This window comes from Chlorella variabilis (genome assembly GCF_000147415.1).
Source record: "Chlorella variabilis unplaced genomic scaffold CHLNCscaffold_8, whole genome shotgun sequence".
Classification (NCBI taxonomy): domain Eukaryota; kingdom Viridiplantae; phylum Chlorophyta; class Trebouxiophyceae; order Chlorellales; family Chlorellaceae; genus Chlorella; species Chlorella variabilis.
The window spans coordinates 565,736-580,183 of NW_005435080.1; the positions used below are offsets into that span (position 1 = coordinate 565,736).

A 14,448-nucleotide genomic window follows, 5' to 3' on the forward strand; every position below is an offset into this window, starting at 1 on the left:
GCCTTTCCAAGGGCCAGCGCTCATTCCCTGATGCTCTGCCACAATCGAATTGGGGGTCTAGGGTCCGGTGGGCCGCTCTAGACTGCCACAGTTGCGCCCATGGCGCTTCCACTGGGCTGGGCAGTGGCGGTGGCTGCCGTAGGGGCCATAGTCAGCATGTTTAGCGGTGAGAGCATGATGCAGGATTCGTGGCGATCGGCGCCCTCGCCGTCGCAGCTCTGCCGCCGCCGTTCGCCGCCCGCCGCTCACCACCGCCGCCCGCCTCTCCTGCAGGCCACGTCAACTTTGCGCCGGGCGCCTGCGAGCGCCTGGAGCCCTTCCTCTCCTCCCAGATGGTGGGGCAGGAGCTGGCGCTGCGCCAGATCAGCGACGCCATCTGCGACCACCTGGCGCAGCAGGAGCCGCGCCGCCCGCTGGTGCTCTCCCTGCACGGCCCGCCCGGCGTGGGCAAATCCATGTTCCACCACCTGGCGGCGCAGGCCCTGTACAACCGGCGCATCCACGACGCGCTGCGCTGCCCGGGGCTGGATTGCGCGGGATACAAAGTGGGGGCTGGCCGGGTTGTTGTTGGGCTGGGCGGAGTTTGGGTCGGGTGGGGTTCGGCTGGGTCACGGCACGGGATGACCGCCAGGCAGCCTTGTAGGGAGGCGGTGGTTCTGTTTCTCCCAGATCTACGCCCACCACGCCACTCTGCTGCTGAGCAGGTGCTGTACGGGATGGACTATACGGCGGAGGAGCGGCAGCGGCAGCACACCCTCTTGCGCGCCGCGCTGCTGGAGCACCTGCGCCAGGCGCCCGAGTCGCGTGAGGCCTGCCCGCCTGCCCACCTGCCCGCCTGCCTGCCTGCCTGCCTGCTCGCTTGCCTGCCTGCCTGCATTTGCGGCCGCCGATGCTGGGCCGACCCCTCGAGACCATGCGACCCTCACCTTTGCTGCATCTGCACTTCTGTGCACTGCGCGACTGGCGATGCCAAAGCGGCGGCACCTGTGCAGCTTGCCCTCCAGTGCTGGCATGGCCGAAGTCGAGCAACGCTGCCGCCCCCCTGCTGCCCCCCCACCTGCCTGCCTGCCTGCCTGCCTGCCTGCAGTGCTGGTGGTGGAGGAATATGACAAGCTGGACTGCCCCATGCGCGGCTTCTTCCGCCAGCTCCTGGAGAACGGCCAGGTGGCCAACGTCAGCCTGAACAAGTGAGGCAGCTGGGTTGGGGCCGGGCTGGGGACAGGCTCCGGGGCAGCCAGCAGGCTGTACCCGGTCCTCCCTGCATGGTGACATGCCTGCCTGCCTCCCCCTCCCCGTCCCTGCCTCCTGCCACCGTGCTCCAGGGCCATCGTGGTGCTAGAATCCAACCTCGGCTACACGGAGCTGCATGACCTCCTGCTGCGGGCCGGGGACAGAAGGTGGGCGCCCCTGCGGCCACCCCTGTCACCCACACACACCCCTGCCACCCACAAACACACCCTGCAACTCCACACGCCACGCACACACACCTTCCCACCGCCTGCCCGCGCGCCCGTGCCGCCCCTCCCCGCCGCGCCGCTTGCAGCAAGATTGGCGCGGAGGAGGCGCAGCGCGTGCTTAAAGACATGGTGTTTGAGCGGTGGCTGGCGCAGGGCTGCGAGGAGCGGTCGGACACGCTCAAGATGGTGGGTGGTGGTGTGGGGCAGGGCAGGTGCGGTAGTGCCAGTGCGGTGGTAGGGAGGCTTGGGAAGGACAGCGGCGGCGCCCTGCACTACAGCTGCACACCATGCCATGCGCGCTTTGGTCGCCACGCTGGCCCGTGGGCCTGGCCTCCCGCAGGTGGGCCTCGTCTCCTTCTTCCTCCCTTTCTTCCCGCTGGAGCGCCGCCACGTGCGGCAGCTCTTCGGCATGCACCTGGCCCGGCGGGGCGCCGAGCTGCAGCGCCAGAAGCTGGGCGGGCTGCAGTGGGACCCTCTGGTGCTTGATTTCCTCACCAGCAAGGTGGGCAGCTGGCTGGGTGGGCGGGTCTGAGTGATTGTACGTGTTGTGTGTGCGTGTCTGTGTGTGGAGTCCCTGTGTGTGCGTGGCAGGGCGTGGGAGCGTGCCTGGGCTTGAGTGGCGGGGGTTGGTGGCGGCAGCAGCTGCGCCAGCTGGCCCGTGGTGCCTGGTAAAGATGCTGGTCGGTGCGTGATCGCTGTGTTGTGCCTGCTGTGCCAGGTGGACTTTGAAGGGGACTTTCCAATTGAGGGGGGGAAGGAGGTGGGCACGCTGATGACGCGGTATGTGTCCCGCCCTCTGCGGTTATGGACCGCGGCGCAGCAGGAAGCAACAGAGCAGCGGAAGCGGCGGAAGAAGACACCTGCGGGCGGGCAGCAGCAGTGCGAGGCGAAAGAAGCAGCGGGAGCGGAGGCATGGGCGCCCAGCAGCGGGCGGTTGAGAGTGGACGAGAGTGGCAGAGAACTGACGATAGAGCCGGTGCAGGCGCTGGCCTGGCCCGGCGCTGTGACATGAGAAACAATGGCAGCCACATGCTGGTGCCTGGCGCTGCTGTTGCCCGACCTTGCTGGCCGTCGTTGTGAGCCTCTGAGAAGCCTTGCGACAGCGCAGCCACTCCCCAGGTCCATCTGAGCTTTTGCAGCTTACAACAGCAGTAATGCACTCGAGTTGATGGGAGAGTTGCAGTACAGCAAAGAGGGGTTCCTGAAAAGCTACTGAGAGGCCATGCCATGGGCCCTAGAAACAAGCAGCGGGAGTATGCATGCGAGGGGGAGGAGCAGGGTTGGGAGTGATGGAACCAAGAGAGAATAGCGGAAGGAGCAGCGCACACACTCACGGTATGGGAAAAAAAGCTCGCCTGGCGCCAGCAGATCTCTAGAGGCGCCGGGCTGGGCAGACAGACAGTACAGGTGCAGCGGGCAGCTGCCGGCGCAGCGGTTGGCGGCCATCCCTGGCTGCCGCCGCTGGTAGCTGCCATGCGTTGCAGGGGTTAGGCTGGGTCTGGGAGCCGCCTACCGCGCCGCCGCCACGGGCACCTCGAGAGGTTTCATCACAATGGCGTCGCGGCCCGGCCCCACGCCAATCCACTTGCAGTGCACGCCCACCGCCTGCTCCACCCAGCGCACGTAGCTGCGGGGCAGGGGACGATCGAGGCGACGCAATCACCGGATCAGTACCAGCAGCAGCATCGAGCAAGCTTCCCACGCACGACGGTGCAGGCCCGCCCAGCAGCAGCTGCTGGCGATCTCTTCCTGCCACCCCGCCTCCACTTTGGTTCTCCAGCAGCAGGCCCGAGCACGCCAACAAAAAAGGAACAACACTCTGCCTCCAATTGGGTTCTCCAGCACCGGGCCCGAGCAAGCCAACAATGGGTGTGTGTGTGTGTACAACACTACACCACGCTCACCTGCGCGCATTCTCCGGCAGGTCCTCCCAGGTGCGGACCTTGCTGATGTCCTGCTTCCAGCCAGGCAGCGTCTCATACACAACCTGCAAGGACAAGACGGGGCAGGCGGTCCCGGTCGAGCGCCAGCAACATCCAGGTGGCGGCGGCGGCGGCGTGAAAGCTCTAGGCAGGGGATGAGCAGCTTGGCGAGGCGCGGATCTATTGGTCGTGGAGTCCAGGGTGGCTGCGGCACAGCCTGCCAGCCTGCTGGCTGCAAACAGCCCTGCCCTGCCACCACACTGGGCACCCACCTCGCACTGCTCCAGCAGATCCAGGTCCTCGGGCACCGTGTGCAGCAGCTGGCCGTCGGGCTGGCGGTACGCCACGCCCACCTGCAGTGCAGCAATTCAGCACGGTGGGCGGCAGCGGAGGGGACGGTGACAGCAGCAGGGAGGCGGCGCTGGCATGACAGGCACAGCAGGTGGCAGGAAATTTGTTCCCAAGACCAGGAGCAAGGGGGTGGCGCGACCAAAACTACGCCTGCCAGCTCAGCGGCGCCAGCTCAGCACCTTGATCTCCTCCAGGTCCGACAGCACGTCCAGCTTGGTGAGGTTGATGTGGGTCAGGCCGTTGATGCTGCGGCAAGCAGGAGCGGCAGCAGGCATGCTCGGCCCTCTCACCGGCGCACCCCCAACTCACCCCTCTCCTCCCCTGCTGCTGCACGCCGGCCCTCTGGCGGTGCACCAGCCCCTCAAGCTCACCGGGAGGCAAACTTGAGGGCCACCATGTCCAGCCAGCCGATGCGGCGCGGGCGGCCCGTAGTGGTGCCGTACTCGGCGCCCACCTCGCGCAGTTCATCGGCCAGCTCCCCAAAGATCTCAGTTGGGTAAGGGCCGGCACCCACGCGAGTCGTGTAAGCCTTGGCCTGCGGGAGGGAGGGTGGCAGCAGGTGAAGGGGCTGGTTGGCGGGCTGGCACTCACTGTGTGGCTGGTTTAGAGCGGGGGTGTTTGAGCAGCGGGCCGCGGCGCTGCCGCCAGCTCGCCGCGCAGCACCGAGCCCGCGCCCGCGCTGCCCCGGCACCCCCATACACATGCACACCGCCCAGCACGAGGCTCACCACGCCGATCACGGCGCCCAGCTTGTTGGGGGCCACGCCCAGCCCCGTCAGCACGCCGCCGATGGAGGGGTTGGAGGAGGTGACGTAAGGGTAGGTGCCAAAGTCGATATCCAGCATGGTGGCGTTGGCGCCCTCGATCAGGATCTTGCGGCCCTCGTCGTACCTGCGGTACAGGTGCGGTACCAGGAGGCAGTACAGGCGGCACGGGTGGCGACACTGGCGGACAGGTGTGGGTGGCGCGCCGGGAGGTGCATGCGGTGTGCGGAGGTGTAGCGGGGGTGCAGGATGCTGTGCCATGGGCAGCTGGGGTGCAGGGTGGGCAGGCAGGGGACTGCAGGTCGACCGGCCAGCCTCAGATAGGAGCGAAAGACATTCGGTATTGATGTTTCCTCAGCGCGGGGAGTAAGCCCGCTGCGGATGAACTATGCGTGTATTGAAGCATCAGCGGCTGGCCAGCCGGCAGGAGGTGCAGGCGATGCAGCAAGCGATGCAGAAGCACAGGTGGCACACAGCGAGCTGATGCAATCACGGGAGCAGCGGCGGGGGCCGCTTGGCTGCCAGCACCATTGGACACCCAGCCAGGGCCCACCCCGCATCCCATCCCAGCCGCGTGCGGCCCTCCCGACCACCCACCCATGGCAGGCAGCCACCCCAGGCAGAAGCAGGCAGCCAGCCGCAGCACAGCTGAGCAGCACAGCCGGTCTCACCACTCGTTGATCTGGTAGACGGTGTCTGAGATGAAGGGCGCCACCGTGGCGGCCATCTCCTGGTATGCCTTGATGTCGCCCTCCACATCATACTCAAAGCCCTCAAACCGCTTGTAACCATCCTGCGCCAGCTTGCGCAGCTTGTCTGCAGGCGCGGGAGCAGGGAGCAGGGAGAGGGTGGGTGAGGTGGAGGGAGGGAGGAGGGAGCAGGGAGGACGAAGGAGGGACGGGGTGGGTGAGGTGGTGGGGAGGTGCTGGTTTCTCTTCTGGTTGGCTGAAAACAGCGGGAGAGTCGTGTCGGTTCCGGCACCCTGAACGCCCGATCGAGCAGCCAACAGGAGCGGCTGGTGCGGCAGAGCACGGCTGCGTGCGCATCTACGCACCGGCAAACGCCTCTGGCCGCTTGAGGTCGCCCACCCGCACGCCGTTGCGGGTTGCCTTGGAGCTGTAGGCCGGGCCGATGCCGCGCTTGGTGGTGCCGATCTGCAGGCAGACGAGAGCGGCAGCCGTGGCCAGGCGGGCAGGCAGCGGCGCAGGCGAGCCGGTACGCAAGCCGGCAAGTGGCGGGCCAGCAACAGGAAGGCGGTTCCCCAGCCCGGGCCCTGCCCCGCGCTGCGCTCCTGCCCGCCGGCCGCGTGCCTGCCTGCCTGCCTGCAGCCCGCCTGCCCACCTGCTTGCCCACGCCCGCCAGCTCCGCCTCGCGCGCCCCGTCGATCTCCTTGTGCAGGTCAAACAGCATGTGGGCCCTGTCGCTGATCAGCAGGCGCCCCTCCACGCTCACGCCCCGCTGCTTCATGCCCCGGATCTCCTCAAACAGCCCCGGCAGGTGCACCACCACGCCATTGCCGATCACGCAGGTGGCTTTGGGGTTGAGGATGCCCGAGGGGATGAGGTGCAGCTTGTACTTGTTGCCCTCGCTGTCATAGATGGTATGGCCAGCGTTTGCGCCGCCCTGGAGGAAGGAGGGCACAGGGTTGGCAAGAGCGAGGGCAGGTGGGTAGGTGGGTGGGCAGGCGGCCGGTCGGTCGGAATAACGTCCATACTCCCTGCTGCTTCCAGACGGCTGCCAACGGCATTGACCACCATTGCTTATGCAAGGGAAAAGCAGGCTGCCGTCGCGTCCCTGCCGGCAAACACCGCCCTGGGCGGTGCCGCCGCCCCGTGGCTCCGCTCACCTGCGCCCGAGCCACAATCTCGTATTCCTGAGCCAGGATATCCACCAGCTTGCCCTTGCCCTCGTCTCCCCACTGCGTGCCCAGCACCACGCACACCTGGGGCTCAAACTTGCCCTCGGGGCGCGGCGCGGCGGCCACTGCCGGTGCCGCCGCCTGGCAGCGCAGGGGTGCGGCGGCGCGCGTCCGCCGGGCGCGCTGCTGCTGACAGGCCGCCGGGTGCACCAGGGGGACCGGGGATGCGCAGGCGGCCAGGTGCCGCGGCCGCAACACCCCAGGGCCCGCATGCATCTGCCGCTGCAGCTGTTGTGTCTGCATCGTGTGTGAACTGCCTACGGCGATTGAATGGACGCGATGGAGCCCAAACCCAGCAGTCTAAGGGCACTGATGGGGGTGCCCGCCGTGCCACAGGGCCGGGGCAGCACCTGCTGGCAAGCAGAGAGGTTGCCGGGTTAAGGTTTGATCTGGGGCGCGCGGATGGGGTCCTGAGAGCTCCTGGGAGCCAGCATGCACCGCAGCGCGCCCTGGCCTTGCCAGCTTTCGGCTCCCCTGAACCCCTGAGCCGCTTCGTTGCTCTCAAGCGATCTTGGTTGTTCATGGAAGGTTGGCAGCGTTTTTGGGCAACTCGTGCAGCTTCGGTTGCCATTCACGCGCTGCAGAGCGGCAAGGGAGGAGCGGGCAGCTGCAAGCGTGGCATGTGCTGATCACGCACAGACTCGCGCCTGGGCACACAGCGCCGCCATGCCCCCGACTCGGGCCCTGCTCGCCCTTGTGGCGGGCCTGGCCCTGCTGCGGCTGGCTGGGTGCCATCAGGGGGCAGGCAGACACGACCTGGGAGGGACGGCGCAGGTGCGTGGGCCGCAGGAATGCCACGCAGAGTACTGGCACCGAGCGGGGGACAGCGGCGCGGGGCTCTGTAAGGGCGGGCCTCGCCAACGCCACGCTGCTCCCACCGCCATCCCACCTCCCTCCTGCAGATGCCGGACCTGGCAGGGGAGCCGGGGGAGGGAGCCCCGCCCGAGCAGCCGCCGCCGCTGCCTGGAGGTCAGCCCGCCACGGGGCGGCTGGACGAAGGGGAGCTGGTGTGCGAGGATGTGACAAAGCTGGACGCCGGCGACGACTTCTGCACATTTGTGCGCAACCACTGCAAGGCGGAGAGCCTGGTCAACTGGCCGCAGCTGTACTACTGCCACGTGGCGCCGCACGGCGCGCTGCTGACCGCCGTCATGCTGGTGGGTGGGCTGTGGTTTCTGGGGTGGTGGTGGTGGGGTGTCTGCGCCTTGTCGTGTGGGTGTCAGGGCAACAGGCGAGGGTGCAGGCCTGCTTTGAACCAGAAGTAATACCGTCCTGGCTGCCGCCCGCTCCGCCGCTCGCTGGCCATACCGCTCGCCACGCTCACCTCGCCGCCGCCGGCCGTCCCTCCCCGCAGTTGGGCTGCACCGTGCTGCTGGGCCTGCTGTTCCGCATCATCGCGCGCGCAGCCGACGACTTCTTCTCCTGCATCCTCTCCCAAATCTCCCAAGACCTGGGCCTGCCGCCGCGGCTGGGCGGCGTCACGCTGCTGGCACTGGGCAATGGAGCGCCCGACCTGTCGGCTTCCATTGCCGCCGTCAAGACAGGTGGGTGGGTTGTGGGTGTGGGCACGCAGAGGCGGCCCCCCGTTGTGGGGCTCCTGCGAGGCAGCCTGCGAGGCTGCCTGCATGCCTGCGCCTCCTCCTGCCTTTTCTGACATCCCCGCATGCTGCCTGCTGCCTCCCGCGCCGCAGGCAACTACCAGCTCGCCATGGGCGCCCTCACCGGGGCGGGCATGTTTGTGGGGGGCGTGGTGGCGGGGCGCATCATCACGCTGAGCGGTGGGGTGAGGGCCCGCGGCGCCCAGCTGCGAGACATCTCCACGCAGTTCATAACGGTGGCGGTGGTGACGGGCATCGGTGAGGAGCTTCCCGGCAGCTGCCGCCGGCTGCGGCTGGGCCACCAGCGCTGCAGGGCCGCATGCGGTTGCGCCTCTGTCGGTCCGCAGGGCTGCGCTGCGGCCTCGGGTCGCTCGCATTTGTCTCTCACCCACCTCGCACGCACCAGGAGCCCCGCCACCAAGAGCGCACACAGAAGCCCTCCACGCAGCCCTCCACGCAGCCCTCCAGACTGGTGGCCACCCCACCGCCACCCCACCACTTCTCCTGCCCTCCCCCTCGCCTCCTGCCCTGCAGTTGCCAGCGGCTGGTTCACGTACGGCGGCGTGGCTACCCTGCTGTCCATCTATGCCGGCTATGTGGTGGTGGTGGCGGTGGCAGACTTCACCAAGCGGGCGGGGGTGGAGTGGGGAGAGGTGGCGCGCAAGGTGTCGCGCCGCATGTCTGGAAGGTGCGCCGGCGCTGAATGAGCTGGGCTGGCTGGGCTGGCTGTAGGCTTGGCTAGCATTCCATTCCCGCTCCCGCTCCCTCTCTGTCACGTCCTGCTTTGCCTGTGCCACGTGCCGCGCCGTGCTGCCTGCCTGCTGCGCCCTGCTCGCCTGCGGCCGCCGAGCGCCCCCGGTCCTGCTGTGCCTGCTGGCCGGCTGCAGGTGGCGGGTGGAGATGGTGGCGCCTCTGCTTCAAGAGGACCACGGCGCCGCAGCCGCCACAGGCCACGGCGCCCCGCCGCCCGGCCGCCTGGCAGCAGCCACGCGCCAGCAGCAGCAGCAGCAGGAGACGATCCTAGAAGAGGGGCCGGCAGTCGAGGGCGAGGCGCTCGGCGCGGCCGGCACCAGGCTGCTGCCCTCGCCAGAGCTGGATCTGGCGGCAGAGGCGGCTGGCAGCCTGCCCAGCGGGCGTCTGTCGCCGCTGTCCGATGCGCCGGCGCCGGCGCCTGGCAGCATGCCGCAGCTGGCAGCGGCTCTGTCGGCCCCGGCCGCGGCCGGCGCGCGCACCAGGTTTGCCAGCCTGCCCGACCTGCAAACCACGGCGGCGCGGCGGCAGCAGCAGGCATCGTACTGGCACGCACAGCAGCAGCACCAGCAGCACCAGCAGCAACTCGCAGCTCACTACCCCCACCCCCACCACCCCCATAGGTAGGCGTGGCTGCTCCGCAAGGTCTCCCCAGCAGGCCGCCCACCATGCCTGCAGCCGTGCACCTCCGGCCTCGGCCTGCAGGCGCGCTCTGGCTCCACCAAGCGCCAGCTCGGCTCTGCCCCACCGTCCCATACTGCGCAGGCTGGCCCCCCCAGTGGCGCGCTTCCAGCCGCGTGTAGCCTACAGCGACCTAGTGCAGATGCCTGCCAAGGAGTATAGGCGGCGCGCGCTGGCAGAGATGGCGCAGGTGCGGCTGGCCGGCCACCTGGCCGGCTGCTGCTGCTGTTGCTGACTCCGGCGACGCTGCTGCTGCAGCTGGCGTGGCGCTGCTGCTGCCATCAACGCCGGGCATGCCGGGGCTCAGGTTTTGGGCACGCAGCCGCGTTTGTTTGCCTGCATGTGACTTCTGCACTCACTGCATGCCTGCTCCGCCTGCGTATCTGCCCTGCCCTCCTGCCTGCAGTCCACTTCCTTTTATGTGCGGGACCAGCGCGACGTGGATGAGGGGCCACCTGAGGCGGCCAGCCAGCAGCAGCGGCAGCAGCGGCAGGGGGAGGTGTGGGAGAAGTGCAGCGACAGCGAGTCGAGCGACGAAGAGGAGGAGGAAGAAAGGTCTTGGGAGGGCAGCCCCGGCGGCCGCAGGCGCAGCACTGCAGCGGAGTGGGACGCTGGCGGCGCCTACCAGCCTCCCGTGGTCGGTTTCAACGCCGCCATGCTGGGCGCCCGGCCCCGCAGCACGGGCGACATCGCGGCGGCGGCGGCAGCCGCGGTGGCAGAGGTGGCTGAGTGTGGCGGGTTGGGCGCCGCGGGCCCGGGGCTCGCCCCCCAGCCCCACCACCACCTCCTGCCGCAAGCGGAGCGGCCAGGCTCAGCGGCCTCCCGCCCCTCCGCCTCCTCCACCCCCCACAGCTCATTTGAAATGGCCATGACCACAGCAGACGCAGCGGCGGCAGCGGTGGCTCAGGTGGACGCCGAGGCGCGCGCAGCGGGCGGCGCCGCCGGCGGCTGCGGCCTGGCCGCCGACGAGTGGGAGACTGAGGTGCCGCCGGGGCGGGTGCGGCGCGTGCTGGAGGCGGTACAGTGGCCCGTACTGCTCCTGCTCCAGGTCCGCACGCTGCTCACCCCTCTTTTTGTGCCGCCGCTGGTGTTGCGGCTGCCACCGGGACGGCACCACCAGCCAGCAGCCGCTTGCGGGGCACCTGCGGGGGCTGCTGCTTGCTGTGCCTCTCGCATCACCTCGCCCACACCAGCCATCTGCCCTCCTGCTCCACCCTCACTCTTACACCCCCGCCTCCTCCCACAGACCACCATCCCTCTGGTGGAGGTCAACAGCTACCAGCGCAGCTGGTTCCTGCGCAGCATGGCCGCCTCCCCGCTCTTCATCTGCGCCTACCTCCGCCTCTTCCACTGGTACGCCCTGCTGGCGGCGGCGGGGGTGGGCGCCAGCCTGGCAGCGGCGGCCCACCTGGGCACGCAGCGGCTGCAGGGCAAGGCCCCCGTGTGGACGTGCGGCACGAGCTACCCCATAGGTGCGCCGCGCCGCCTGCCGCTGGCCTCCCGCTTTGCCTGCTTCGGCCGCGAGGAAACGACCACCAAGTGGAGCTGCGGCCTGCGGGCTCAGCTGTGTGCGCCTCTGCTCACACGCCCACTCGCAATCCCTCCACCTTCTACCTTCGTCTTCTTCCCCACTGCATCTCCCGACGCCTGATGGGCTGGAATCCCTCTCGTCCCTCTCTTCCTGTCCCCCGCCAACCGCCCCGCTGCCCCTCCGCCCGCCGCCGCCCGCAGGCGCCGCCCTGGTGGCCGTCTACGGCTTTGCGGTGGCCGCCATGTGGATCTCCCTGTTCGCCTCAGAGATCGTGGGCCTCCTCCAGTTCTTCGGCATGCTCAGGTGCGGCTCAGTTCAGGAGGGGTGCTCCGCTCCAGGTGCAGCCTGCGCCTGCACGCCTGCCGCCTCGCCGTTTCGATGCCGGGCGTGCCGGGCGTGCCAGCCCCTCGCCTGCCTCCTGCTGGGCCCCGCCGCTCTGGCCTCCCACCCGTGGCCCCCACCCCCTGCTCTCCCCCTCTGGCCTCACCTCCTGCTCTCCTCCCGTCTGTGACCCCACCCTGCCCTCCCCCTGCTCTCCCCCTGCTCCCCCCCCACGCAGCAAGCTGGACCCCGCGGTGCTGGGCGTGACGCTGCTGGCGTGGGGGAACAGCCTGATGGACTACATGAACAACACCGCCATGGCGGGGCGCAGCCGCGGCGGCAATTCCATGGCCATGACCGCCTGCTTCGCGGGGCCGCTGTTCAACATGCTGGTGGGGCTGGGCCTGGGCTTCTGGGCGCTGCTGGGGGAGAGCGGCGCGGCGGCCACGCAGGTGGAGATGGATCCCGTCGTGCTGGTGGGCTGCGTCTTCATCCTGGTGAACTGCGCCTGCCTGGTGGGCATCAGCCTCGCCCACCGCCAGTACCTGCCCGCCTGGTGCGGGTGGGGCATGGTGGGGCTGTACTGCCTGTACCTGACCGTCGTGCTGGCGGTCATGACCCTAACGTAGACTGCGCCCGACCGGGCCGCGCCCGCATGTCCAGGGTGGCGCTTGAGCTGCCTCCGCACCTGCTCGTTGCATTGCCCCAGTTTTCCTCCTGTCCCTCCTCTGTCACCACCTGCCCTGCTCCGCTCCTGTGCATGCGCTGCTGCGCTGTCTTCAGTTTTCTCCCTGTGCTACCCTTCTGCTGTTTCATTAGCGCTGGCAGCCCATTTCATACTATACTCCGCCCTGCCCAACTGTAACATAGCCTTGAGGACCTTACCCCAAGTGTCCCTTACACGCCCAGGGGAGGAGGGACTCAGCATCAAGCTGGTCCAGGGTCGGCATATCAAAATCTTGTATCGTGGATAGAGCGTCGGTTGGTGAAAAATAAAGTTCCGAAGGTAGGAAGCAAAAGAGGTGTGGGATGGGGCGCTCCGGTTCAGCAGAGCGCTGCTGCGCTGTGCAGCACGAGAGGGTGCAAGGGTCGATCAAAGTGTGGTAATGCTGCGGTTGGGAGAATGCTAGCTATCTAGCTGCGGTGCTTGAAGGGAATTCAGTCAAAATGCTCGTTATATCAAGGCGAGGACGCTGGCTGGCACCCGCTGGTGGGCCCCTGCTGAGGCGACCGACTGCCATGCTCAGCATGCTAGCTGCTGGCAGCTGCTACTGGCTGCCGTTGCTGACGGGCTCGCGCTAAGCCCTGTACTGCTCAGCACCGCTCACTCCACATCCATCGACTCTGGTCCGCTGGCCGCCACCGGCGTGCCGTGCTGCTGCACCGTGAATCCGAACGACAGCAGGCTCTGCTGGCCGCCGCCCGCCGCGGCGGGCTGCGGCTGCAGCTGCGGTGAGGGCGCAGCCCCTGAGCTGAGCAGGCCGCGCGCGGGCGGGCGCGGCGGCTGGGCGGTGGGCGGCGTGTAGCGGCGTGCGGCGATGGCGGCAGTGGCCGCCTTGCGGCGCGCGATGTGGGCTGTGTCGGCCCGTGACTGGGCAAAAGGGATGTGGCCCTGCAGCGGAGAAGGAGGCAGGCAGGCAGGCAGGCCAGGTTGGTCACCCTCGCACACCACAGAGACGAGGCAGCCGCGGCTGGCTGCCCAGTGCCAGGCACCCACAGCAGCCCTGCTCCCGCCGGGCTCGCCCCAGCGGCGCCCACCTGTGTGTGGTGCACCGGCTGCTGCTGCTGCTGCATGAGCTGCTGCTGCTGCCGCTGGGCGGCGGGCGAGGGCTGGCTGAGCTGGATGCCGGCCTCCTGGCTCAGCTGCAGGGCCGGCTCATCCTCCATAGCGTCCCTGGCCGGGGTGGCCGGCACCAGGCCGCGCTGCGAGATGCCGGCATAAGGAGCCAGCAGCTCTGGCGCCCCCGCCGTCGCGCCGCCGGCCCGGCTGCTGCTGCCAAACAGGCCGTAGTTACTGCGGGCGGGGGTGGCGCCCGGCTGCTGGGTGGCGCCCGGCGCCGGCGCCGGCGCGGCCTGGTTGTAGCGGTCGCTGGGCAGCTGAGGCTGGCTGTGCAGCTCGGGGATGTGGACGCTGCGGGGCAGGGGAGCGGGGCAGGGTGAGCAGAAGAGCCCCTGCCGGAGCAAGGGAGGCAGCGGAGGAGCCGACTGTTAGCACAGCACCCACCTGCCGTCCAATCGGCCAGCACCCAACACACACACACACAGCGCTGCCACCACCAAACCCTGCAAGCACCCACAAGATGAATTCGTCGTCGGCGTGGACGGCGTATGTGCGCTGCTGCTGGTCCGACCCACAGGATACGCAGCCGTCCAGCATCGTGTCCACCTTCTTTCCACTCCTCATGTCGATCTGGGGCAACGTACAGAGGCGGGGCGGGGCACGGAGCAGCTGGTAAGCGGACAATTGCGCTGTGGAGCAACCCAGCAGGCGAGCAGCGGGCTGCGGGCAGGCAGGCAGGCGGCTCCGGCAGCACCCACATCCCGCAGGCACAGCCCAGCACCCACCCTGTAGCGGTGCAGCGGGCAGACCACGCAGGGGTGGCCGCCCACATCCTCTATGTCGCCCTCCCACAGGTTGCCGCCCATATGGAAGCAGTGGGCATCCGTGGCAAACAGCTGGCCGCCGGTGCGGGCCAGCAGAATCTTGCGCCCATGCGCCTCCTGCACGTGCAAGGCAGGGACAGGCGTGGGCAGTGGCGGCGGCAGCGAAGCAACAGCCTGGCCCGAGCCTCGGGCAGCGTGGGTGACCGTTGGGAAGAGCGTGAGCTGTTGGCGGGCAGGCGGCCCCCGCCCCCGCCTCTGGCCCGCTGCCCGCGCGGCAGGCCTCCCGATATGGCGGCGATCGCAGCCCCATGTTGCCTGCCCACTGCCCGGCCCAGGGAGCACCACGGCAAGGCCAGCCGCAGACGGGCGCAGCTGGAGGCCAGGACGGGACAGCTTGCGCCTCGGGCCCCCACCAGCCCTCGCTGCGCCGCTGCATATCTAAAGCTGGTATGGGGCAACCACCCCCGCCTCACCTTGACGATCTTGCAATTCTCCGCCAGCTCCGCCTGCAGGGCGATTCTAACGAGAGGGTTCATTGTCCACAGCGCCCC

The 14,448-nt window shown here is 68.8% G+C and overlaps 4 protein-coding genes across 4 annotated transcripts; 2 read left to right on the forward strand and 2 right to left on the reverse strand.

Moving 5' to 3' along the window:
- Positions 1-99: 99 nt before the first annotated feature.
- Positions 100-2,469, forward strand: CHLNCDRAFT_51790 (hypothetical protein; the record flags this gene model as incomplete). The annotated part of the gene is made up of 8 exons (XM_005848188.1): positions 100-166; positions 274-545; positions 705-804; positions 1,088-1,187; positions 1,323-1,397; positions 1,544-1,643; positions 1,798-1,959; positions 2,176-2,469. The coding sequence occupies 8 exons, from the start codon at positions 100-102 to the stop codon at positions 2,467-2,469; spliced, it is 1,170 nt and encodes a 389-aa protein (XP_005848250.1).
- Positions 2,470-2,586: 117 nt separating this feature from the next.
- On the reverse strand, positions 2,587-6,628 carry CHLNCDRAFT_35084 (hypothetical protein; the record flags this gene model as incomplete). The annotated part of the gene is made up of 10 exons (XM_005848387.1): positions 2,587-3,084; positions 3,362-3,444; positions 3,652-3,732; positions 3,910-3,976; positions 4,102-4,265; positions 4,459-4,621; positions 5,166-5,310; positions 5,549-5,648; positions 5,848-6,117; positions 6,341-6,628. The coding sequence occupies 10 exons, from the start codon at positions 6,626-6,628 to the stop codon at positions 2,967-2,969; spliced, it is 1,479 nt and encodes a 492-aa protein (XP_005848449.1). The 3' UTR covers positions 2,587-2,966.
- Positions 6,629-7,078: 450 nt separating this feature from the next.
- Positions 7,079-11,922, forward strand: CHLNCDRAFT_144823 (hypothetical protein; the record flags this gene model as incomplete). Its single annotated transcript, XM_005848189.1, has 12 exons — positions 7,079-7,186; positions 7,315-7,569; positions 7,767-7,956; positions 8,104-8,268; positions 8,545-8,698; positions 8,898-9,383; positions 9,526-9,631; positions 9,848-10,170; positions 10,294-10,489; positions 10,688-11,009; positions 11,173-11,296; positions 11,532-11,922. 12 exons carry the CDS (start codon positions 7,079-7,081, stop codon positions 11,920-11,922), a joined length of 2,820 nt encoding a protein of 939 aa, XP_005848251.1.
- A 695-nt stretch (positions 11,923-12,617) lies between these two features.
- Positions 12,618-14,433, reverse strand: CHLNCDRAFT_144824 (hypothetical protein; the record flags this gene model as incomplete). Its single annotated transcript, XM_005848388.1, has 5 exons — positions 12,618-12,905; positions 13,052-13,424; positions 13,591-13,703; positions 13,859-14,014; positions 14,371-14,433. 5 exons carry the CDS (start codon positions 14,431-14,433, stop codon positions 12,618-12,620), a joined length of 993 nt encoding a protein of 330 aa, XP_005848450.1.
- Positions 14,434-14,448: the final 15 nt, after the last annotated feature.